At 36.0% G+C, this 10,430-nt stretch overlaps 1 protein-coding gene across 1 annotated transcript; it reads right to left on the reverse strand.

The window, feature by feature from the left end:
* Nucleotides 1–7,123: 7,123 nt before the first annotated feature.
* Nucleotides 7,124–9,902, reverse strand: LOC115876149. The gene is made up of 2 exons (XM_030891833.1): nucleotides 9,751–9,902; nucleotides 7,124–8,180 (listed from the first exon to the last, which is right to left on the reverse strand). The coding sequence occupies exons 1-2, from the start codon at nucleotides 9,900–9,902 to the stop codon at nucleotides 7,124–7,126; spliced, it is 1,209 nt and encodes a 402-aa protein (XP_030747693.1).
* Nucleotides 9,903–10,430: the final 528 nt, after the last annotated feature.

The raw sequence follows: 10,430 nt of genomic DNA on the forward strand, positions 1-10,430 counted from the left end.
CTAGTTTTGTACCTTTTGTTAACATTTTAATACGTTTTTTTTTGTAATTAATTAGTATGATACCACCTAAATAAGCAGCATACACCATAGGCGTAGTCAAAACATTTATCAAAAATATAAATATCTCTTCAAGCAGCTAAGTTAAGAAAAATATGTGACACGGCACTGTTTGGAGGAATGGTAACAATTTTTGATCTCGGATGTTATTGGTCCTTGTATTTTTTAGTCATTGTTTCAAGGTGTATAGCGACATTTTTCGGAGGAGCAAACAACCGTTCAGATTTGAGTGATTCGAATGGTGCGCCATATGCCATCTCTTAGATGATGTCTGAAACTCCTGAATTTTTAAAAGGAAATTACTGGAAACAAGGAGAATGCTTCAGATGGTTCTAGAAATTGCGCGAAACATCCACTGACGTATTTAAGGCTCTCCTCGGGCTCCACAGTCAGTCAGTTTTGAATGGAGTTCCTTATTAAGCGAATTGGCTACGATTTGGCGAAGGTTCTTCAAATAGTTATTTGTGTGTATAGTTGGAAAATAAATTAGTTAAACTTATTATGATTAGTTTTATCGTCAGTTTTGAATTAAGCACCTACGGAATCCGTAACAATATATAGTTTAATTAATAACTGGCCCAGCTACGTCAAAACAGCGGTTCCCGATAGAACACCGAAGTTAAGCGAGATTGGACGATGCGAGTGGATGGACGGGTGACCGTCTGGAAACTCTGTCGTGCTGTTGTTCCATGAAGAGTATAAAATCTATTGACACACTGCTTATTCACACAGGTTCGAGACCGGATGAGATCGGATATCTCATGAGTAATAGTCAATTTAGAAGAAAATGAAAAGGACAATGTTGCGAAGAAGTTAGAGAAACGTTGTGCCTTGTTCAACCATACGTCATGTTTGGAAATCTGAAAAAAAATCCGATTGCTTCGGAAGATTTTTAAGAAAATCCGAATTTTCAGGACTTGGTTTTATTTTACTCCATTTGAAAAGATAAAATTTCTCCCATAAAATTTCATAATATTCTTATTGCCAATTTTCTTGCTCTACAAGATGATGTGTCGTTTCTTAGCAACCGGTATCAACATTATCTGTATTTTTATTGCCTTTTTAAAAAGCATATTACCTTACAAATACAATGATGCAGCATATTTGTCCAAAAATGCGTAGAATGTAGAATATTTAGAAGGAGTGTTAACCACCGCAACCTTACAGGTCTATTGTGTGTTCCCCTTTATTGAGTTAAAACGAGTTATAACTCATCATATAGTCTCAGGGCTTTAATAAAAGCCAGTATCTGAGACGGATCTACAGAGGCCAGCTCTCCTTCTTCGACATCAGCCGTACCAAAGTTTGTGGCACGAACGGTTGTCGTCTCGGCGCACTCAGTGATAAGGTGTTCTGGTGTTTCCCAATTTTCCTCACAGAATCTGCATTCGCCGTTGTTTCTCCAGCTTCATTCTACTGAGGTGTTGGTTGAGGAGACAGTGTCCTGTTAGAAACCCCGTGACAATCCGAAGATTGCTCTTACTTAAATCAAGGAAAATCTTTGATTTTTCTCGGTCGTAAGTTCTGAGGAACTTTTTCGAGTGTCTTAGACCGTTTTGGAGGACTCCCATTACAGGTTACGGATGGAGTCTTCTAGGTTCTTCAGTTCCGTTTTAAGTTTGTTGCCGCTTGGAACGCAGAACGGTTCTGGTCCAGTTAGTGGAGTGTTCGCTTCTTTTCGAGGTAGATCCTTTGCTTATTCATTGGGTTCTATCTTTTGGTGAGCGGGCGCCTAGAGAAGGAAGATTTTCTTTTCAAAAATGCGTAATAAAGATATTGATATTTCGTCTTACTTATTGCTAACTCTTTATTAATTGACCAACAATCGGTAAAATTGTTAAACACATTTAAATTATGAAACAGGAAAAAATTAAATGTGTTTAAATGTATTTCAATAACTAAATAAGAGTCTGCCCGTGTGTAACCAATAAATGAATTGCTTGCAGGAGCACAGCATGCAAATTTTGTAAAATCATCTACTATATTTGTCGCAGAAGCAGCTAATGGTGACCCATGAGATAAAATATCTTCTAGAAATGGCAGTTCCTTTATTGTCAACATTTTGATGACACAACAACGATGCGATTTATTCCTATCACCTTTTGTTATCAAGTAAAATCTACACTACATCAGGTCACTAGGGCTACACCTTAATTATTAGTTGCGGTTACTGATGGTTGTTGGACTATATTAAATGAAATGGTACAGAACGTAGTTTACAATTTTCAGGATCGCACTAAAGCACCGACCAAAGCACCGAATTTAGCGCTTCTATCACCTTTCTGCATTTACCAATCTGTTCTCTGATTTCCTTTTCGCATATAACTTTGCTTGGGATTTTTACCCCTATCTATACTAATATATAAAATCCTTAAGTGACTGATTCACTGATTAATCACGATCATGCTCAAACCACGCAACGTGAGAAGTTCAATTTTGGCATACTGGTTGATTCTAGGGTGTAGAAGTTCGATAAGAAGGGATTTTTCGAAATTCCAGTTCCAAGGGGGTGAAACCACCCCTCAAATATTACAATATTTTTTATTTAAAAAACGGTCAAGTTTCCGAAAAAACGCTTAAACACGTATATTTTATTTTGTTTTTTACGTATTTTAAGATTTTTTAAAAATGTATACAGGGTGTTTTGAAAAATCTGGTCATTGATTAAACACGATCCTGCTTAAAGCGCTTGACGTAAAAAGCTGATTTTTGGAAAACGGATTGACTGTAGGATGTAGAGGTTCGATAAGAAGGGATTTTTTGAAACTCGAATTCTAAGGGGGTGAAACCACCACTCAAATATTAGAATAATTTTTATTTAAAAACTGGTGAGTTTTTCGGAAAAACTCTTAAACACGTATATTTTATTTTGTTGTTTTACATATTTTAAGATTTTTTCAAAATTTATACAGGGTGTTTCATAAAATATGACCATTGAGTAATCACGATTCTGCTAAAACTGATTGACGTTTAAAGCTGATTTTTGGCAAACGGATTGATTGTGGGGTGTAGAGGTTCGATAAGGAGGGGTTTTTCGAATCTCAAATTCCAAGAGGGTGAAAACGCCCCTCAAATATTACAATATTTGTTATTTAAAAAACGGTTAGTCTTTCGGAAAAACGCTTGGACAAGCATAATTTATTTGGTTTTTACATATTTTGAAATTTTTTAAAAAATCATACAGGGTGTTCCAAAAAGTTGGGTAATTTCTTAACCACGATTAAACTGCTTGACGTAAAAAGCTTATTTTTGGCAAACGGCTTTTTCGAAAGTCAAATTCCAACAAGATGAAACTACCTCTCAAATATTACCAAGTTATATAATAATATCGCCATATTGTTTTTTTCTCATGCTGACATAAATATGAGAACATTTTATCCAGTTTGTATGTTAATGGAAATTCTTGGTTTGCTTTATCATCACCATTACAAATGATTAATTCGACGCGAACAAAGTCGTGGGTACACGCTAGTATACATATATTCTTCGCAAAGGCTTTTATATAACAAAGGGCACATGCTTTAATACAACATAAAGATTAATTTTTATGTTGTTATTTTTCATATTCTTCATGTTGTTCTTATCAATTTTCTGGTCACATATTCTAGATCTTCTTTGACTTGGGCCATTACTATCTACTTTCTACTACTACTGCCATTACTCGCTGACTTGTATTTGACACGCATCAGCGGATGGTTACTCAAGACGTTTTCTTTCATGAGTTTTTCTGTGACTAAAAAGACTTTCTTCTGCACTCCGGGCATTCAAAAATGTCATTACTTTGTTGTCTCTTTACTTTTTGGTTGTCGTTGTTAACTGAGTTTACAATCCTTCTCCATTGCTTTCTATTTTGCGATGCTTCATCCCACTGATTCTAAATGCTTATTCCCTTTAAGTTTTCGTGGAGAATATCCTTGTACCTTTTCAGTTGTCCACCCGTTTTCCTCTAACCGTCTACAAGCTCACCGTAAAGAAGAAGTTTTGGTAGGCGGTTTTTTGCATCCTGCATACGTGACCAACCCGCGAGATTTATTAATCATGACTTCAACGCTCCCGTAGCTAGCTTTTTCAAGGACCGATACGTTTGAGACATGGTGGCACCATTTGATTCTTAACAGTTGTCTAAGAGGCCTCTGTTGCAACTTGTTTAATGTATTCGCTTGCCGGCGGTACGGCCGAGGCACCAAGTTCCATATAACACGGTGAGGATTATATTGCTCGATACACTGCAAGTTTCATTTTTGTGCTCAAGTCATGATTGTAGAAAACCCTGTCTAATTTCCAGAGTGCTCTTGAGATGCTGTTAATGCTGTGCTGAATTTCAGAGTCGATATTGGCCTTTTCCGAAATTAAACTGCCGAGGTAATTGAATTCCGCTACATATTCTAATAGTTCTTCTCCGATTTTTATAACATTGTTATGATATTTCGGTAAGTGCACCTGATTTTAGTTTTATCGATGTTCAGCCTAAAGCGGCCCTCACACGATCAATAATATTGTCAATGTTTTTTATTGTCAATATTTTATCAATATTTGAAAGGTGGCCTGACACGGTCAATACATATATCAATATTAAGTTTTGTGCAGATATTAAGTGTGAATTATACCCTAAGATTATACCTTATGCCAAAAAATGAAAGTTAAAAAAAGCGTGTCATTTTGGCAGTGAGTGTCAGTCTGTCAGACAGTGTGAAAAAATCGAAGGAAAAATTTAAGAAAAGGCGTTATACAAAAAATGGATATCCAACAAGAAAAAGGTTCGGCCAACTAAATCTTCTAGAGTACGTTAAGAAACGGAAGCCTGATGATTGCGATCTAAAACTGGTGAAAACAACGACGGCGATGTTCCGTCTTCCGCCATGGTTACCAATTAACTATGAATAAACTAGTCAAATTTTGTCAATCATGCGACCTAACGATCAATATATTGTCAATACGACTAGCTCCGCCTTTAATATTGTCGAGTATTTTCAGGATCCCGAAAATCCATCAATATATTGAAACTCCATCAATATGTACGCTCAAACGCTCAATAATATTGTCAATAATCCAAAATATTGACAATATTATTGATCGTGTGAGGGCCGCTTAAGGCCCAAAGCCTCGTCTGCCCAGGTATATATGTGTTCAGAATTTCTTGTAATTGCTGTAACGTTTTTGCAGCTATAGCGCAGTCATCAGTATCGGTATTTAATGCCCTATTTATCTTTCTTGCACTTTGCTTGCACTATAATAGAGAATGCTGCCATGATATATGTATATTTCTTATTCGCCTTCTTATAGTATGATGGCTGTCGCACATAAACAAGTTCTTTTGTAACTATGTTACAAACGAAAAAAAAAAAATATATAATATATATATATATATATATATATATATATATATATATATATATATATATATATATATATATATATATATATATATATATATATATATATATATATATATATATATATATATATATATATAGCGGGGGTCCTACAGCCTCTGCCGCATCCCGCATTTCGATCGCCATTTTTCTCTGTTTTGCCATTCGTCATCTTTAATGGCCCTATCCCTCATTGTTTTTCTAATTCCTTCTTCCCATGATATCACTGGTCTTCCTCTTCTCCTTCGATTTCTAGGGGCATATTCTATAGCTCTTTTTGGCCATCGGTCTTCCCCAGCTCTCATCACATATCCATACCAGACAAGTTGTCTTGTTTCTATGTTGTCTATAGTTGTGAATACCTTTCCCCTGTCTTTCTTCTTATATCTTCATTTCGAATATGTTCTGTTCTTGATATCTGACACGCTCTTCTCAAGAAATCCATTTCTACCACATCCACTCTTTTTCTGTTTTTTTTTCAGTCAATTGCCAGCATTCTGACCCGTACGATAAAATAGGCTCTACTATCGATTTGTAGATTGTCATTTTAGTTTTTAATTTTATTTTATTCGACCAAAGTACTGAATTTAGAATTCGGATACATTTCTGCCCTTGTTGTGTTCTATGTTGAATGTCCCTGTTTGATGTTCCTTCTTGAGATATTATAGTTCCTAAATATTTGTATTCTTCGCATTGTTTTATATTGCCGAGTTCTAAGCTCCGGTCTACTTGTCCATCGTCTGCCATTTTTAGATATTCTGTTTTTGTCATGTTCATTTTCAATCCCCATTCTGCGTACTCCTCTTTCAATTTTCCGAGCATATAGTCAATATCTTCCTCATCATTAGCAACTATAACCTGATCATCGGCGAACAACAAGGTTGTCAAGCAATGATTACCAATCTGTATCCCCATTCCTGAGCATTTACGTCTCCATACATCCAGAGCTTCCTTGACATAAATTTTAAACAAAGTAGGCGACAAGCAACAGCCCTGTTTAAGGCCTTTCGAGATATTGAAGGGTGCTGATATATTTTTGCCAATTTTTACGGCGCTGGTTGCGTTTTTATAAATGTTATGGATTGCGCGGATGTATACTTTGTTTAGGCCGATTTTCGTCAGAGTTTTGAAAAGTTTTGTTAAGGGTACCGTATCGTATGCTTTTTGAATGTCGATAAAAATCAGATGGGTGGATAAATTTCGAGCTATTCTCTTTTCAATAACTTGTTGTAAGGTGAAAATATTATCTAAGCACGATCTTCCTGCGCGAAAACCACTTTGCTCCTCTAGTTCTTGCCATTCCATTTCAATTCTCGTTTTCAGAATTCTACCATACAACCTCCCCATTGCACTGGTGACACTGATACCTCTGTAATTTTCACACACCTTCCTATCTCCTTTCTTATGGATGGAACTAATATATGATATGCTCCAGTCTGTAGGAATATCATCTGCTCGTATGAGACATCTGTTAAAAAGTTCTGCCAAAACTTCCAGTAGTATGATTGGTCCGTGTTTTACCAGTTCAATGGGAATGTTTCCTGGTCCTGAGGCCTTGCCACTTTTTATATTCCTAAGAGCTTTTTCTATTTCATTTATATTTATGTTTTCTGTGTCCACCTGTGTGATTTTAATTTCTTCTGTTGGTTCTATGAAGTGTTCTCGATCTTGCCATTTTACCATATTTATCATATCTATATGAGCAGATTGCTTATTTTCTCGTCGAATATTTTTAATTGCTTTCCACGCCTCTGATACTTTTGTTCCGCCCATATACCTTTCGATGTGTTCGCATTTCCTGTCCCAACTTTCATTTTTCTTTTCGCGTACAATTCTTTTAACTTTTCTATTACAGCGTTTGTATGCTCTCTGATCCTCAGGGTTTTCTGTAAGTAGCCACTTCTGATAAGCTTTCTTTTTATTCTTTGTAAGCTCTTCCAATTCCTCAGACCACCATTCCGGATTTTGTGTACATCGATATTCTTGTGTCCTAAAGCTTCTTCGGCTGCTTGATGTATAGAGTCTTTAATGGTTTTATATAACTCTTCGGTATTAATTTGTTCTATTTGTATATTTTGTAATTTTGAAGCCAGTCTAAGTTTATAAAGAAATTGTACTGATTCATGTCTGAGACTATCCAAGTTGTAATTAACCGAATCTACCTTTCCTTGGTTGCCCTTGTGCTCTTCTCTCTCCTTTTTTGAGCTCCTGTAATTAATTACCACTTTGGCCATCAACAGATAATGGTCAGAATCGCACTCTATGCCACGATATACCCTAACGTCATTGGTTTTTAAAATTGAATTTTGTCGCAGGATCATATAGTCAATTATAGAGCTAAGCCTTCTTGTTCTTTGGACCCATGTAAACTTGTGTACCTCTCTATGTGGGAAGAATCCGTTCATGATCTTTAATGTTAAACTTTCACACATGTTGATAATTCGCTGACCATTATCATTAACTGGTTGTTCCCCATGTTGTCCTACGACTAGATCATTTTGCTTTTGACCAACTCTGCCGTTAAGGTCACCCAGTATACAAATTTCCTTCCTGTCGTTTATATTAAGTATTGTATTTAGTAGCTTATCATAGAATTCGTCTTTAATATTATTATCAGCATCTTCGCTAGGTGCATATGCTCCTATTATTACTATGCTGTGTCCGTTTTTCTCAATTTCTAGTGTTATTATTTGTTCATCTATTTCTTCCCACGTTCTTATGTTATTTTTGTATTTTTTGTGTATATTAGTTCTACAAACGAAAATATAAGCGTCTATACATCTTAATTATTTTAGCAATATCGAAAAGATCATGTGATGGTACATTTTGTTTATGAAATCAGAACATAATATTCCACGGAACCAGTTTACCTTTTTCTTTCGCAACTACCTACAAAGTGTTACCATAAAAAAGGTTCGGTATGTTTCATAACCGAAATTTTTCGTTTCCGCGTTCAAAATTACTGCCGATTCATCCATCAATGGACTGACTACAACACCCTAGCGCAGGCCCGGTGGGGGTACGACCGGCTTCGGTCTCAAGGCGTCCGAGCGGTTCCATGCGGTACCGCCTCGGGCTACCGGCACCAGCGAGGTTCACGGTCGTCGATGCCGAAGAGAATGCAAGTAGATGGATGGTAAAGAGCGCCACACACTCGAGGATTTTCTTTTTGGAATATGTACCCTTAATTTGTATATTTTTAAATTAAATATCTACTTTTTTGAATTAAGAGCAAGGACGTAGAGACCTATAGGTCATACTAAATAAACTTTTAGTCACGTGATTACGCCTGACCGGCACAGCGTTGCCCACTTTTCTATGTTTTCTTTTAATCAAAATATTTTAGGAAACAAAAATAAATTAATTATAAATATAAAAACAGTTATTATTTACAATGACAAATCTCACCTTCTTAACAGAACTTAAGGGAAATAAAAGCGCTTTTCCGTTTAAAATATTTTAATAAGGTTGGGATGAGTTGTGTGCAACGGCTATTAAGCTGATGCGGCATCTTGTACACTTCGCACTAAAAGCGGTTCTAAAAAGAACAATGGCTCTTTTTTGATTCTAAAACGGAACTGTATGGTCTGCTACTATTTTTTAAAGCTAAAAGTTATCACAACACAATTCATTTAAACCAAAAACTCGTAATACAAAAAAAAGTATCAAAACGACTGACAATGTCAGGAAATAATTAAATAAATGTGGCAATTTGACATTTTTTACAGCAGAGCTACCACCGGAATCGCCAGCGGGAAATTTAAATTCCAGTTCGTCAGCCCGGCGCCGAATATGTCCATGGTTGGCCACAATGAATTTAAAAATTGCGCCCTTGATGGCGTATCTAAAATATTAATTGGTATCGCCTATAGTTAAATTACTTAATCTTAGATACCTATATTTCGTTCTGGAAAACCAAAATTAAGTGTTAAGATCATGGTATCTAAGCCTAAAAAATATAAAAAGAGACGAAAGGAATAGAAAGCTGAATGGTTTAAACACCATCTGAAAGGCTGCTTTCTTGTTTTCGGAATCTGAGATGGTAACATCAAAACTCATGTTAAGAAGTATGAGAGTCCAATACCCCTTTTAATATTTTGTCTTGAACGCAAAATATTCCTCTGTTGAACACGAGTCAAAGTTAATAGAAATTTAGGATGATAAGACTGATATCTGGTATACCTCTGTTACCTCTTTACTTCATAGTAGAACTGAGGATCTCTGAATCCCTCCTACTCCTAGGTGCCTTCTCTGTTGAAGTTGGCGATTAATATGGCATATGACTAATATATATATGATTAATATGGCATATGTTCAGTGCCTGATATCCATCAGGCCAAGGGTGTTTCCGTCGGTTTGGGTCCAATATCTTATATTACGTAGCAATGACTTCTTTTTCCTCCCTATTCTGCGTTTTCCATCGATTTTTCCTTCTATTCTCATCTGTATTTCTTCATATTCTGAATGTCGCATTATGTATCCAAGGTAGGAAGTCTTTTTAATTTTAATTGTGCCTGTTAGGTGTGCACGCGTTTTCATTTTGTTTAAAACTTCACAGTTTGTTGTTCTGGATGTCCGACTTATTCTCACAGCATCCTCATTTCAAAAGCGTTAAGTCGTTTGATATCTTCCTGTTTTAGCGTCCATGTTTCGCATCCATTTTGAAGCGGGTGCCATATACAGACCGGACCACCGTAGTAGTAACATAGGCAGAACCGGACGAATTAGCGCCGGATAAAAAGCAGGCGAAAAAATGCGATAAAATAAAAATAGGTAGATATGTGATAAGAATGTTTCAGAATTTGTATTTATTCGTGTTTTAATAGCCAAAACGAATACATAGATTCTCGCGAATTAATCAGATAGGGATCTCTACTACCAGAATAGAGTACTTATGGAAGAAACTCAATCATATTCAAATCTAGAATACCCTTTTATCTAAATAAGAAAACATTCTACCGATGTGTACTACCAGTCATGATTTATGCATGCGAAACCCGG

The sequence above is a fragment of the Sitophilus oryzae genome, unplaced genomic scaffold, assembly GCF_002938485.1.
Source record: "Sitophilus oryzae breed Bouriz unplaced genomic scaffold, Soryzae_2.0 scaffold_1414_pilon_pilon, whole genome shotgun sequence".
NCBI classification, from domain to species: Eukaryota; Metazoa; Arthropoda; class Insecta; order Coleoptera; family Curculionidae; genus Sitophilus; species Sitophilus oryzae.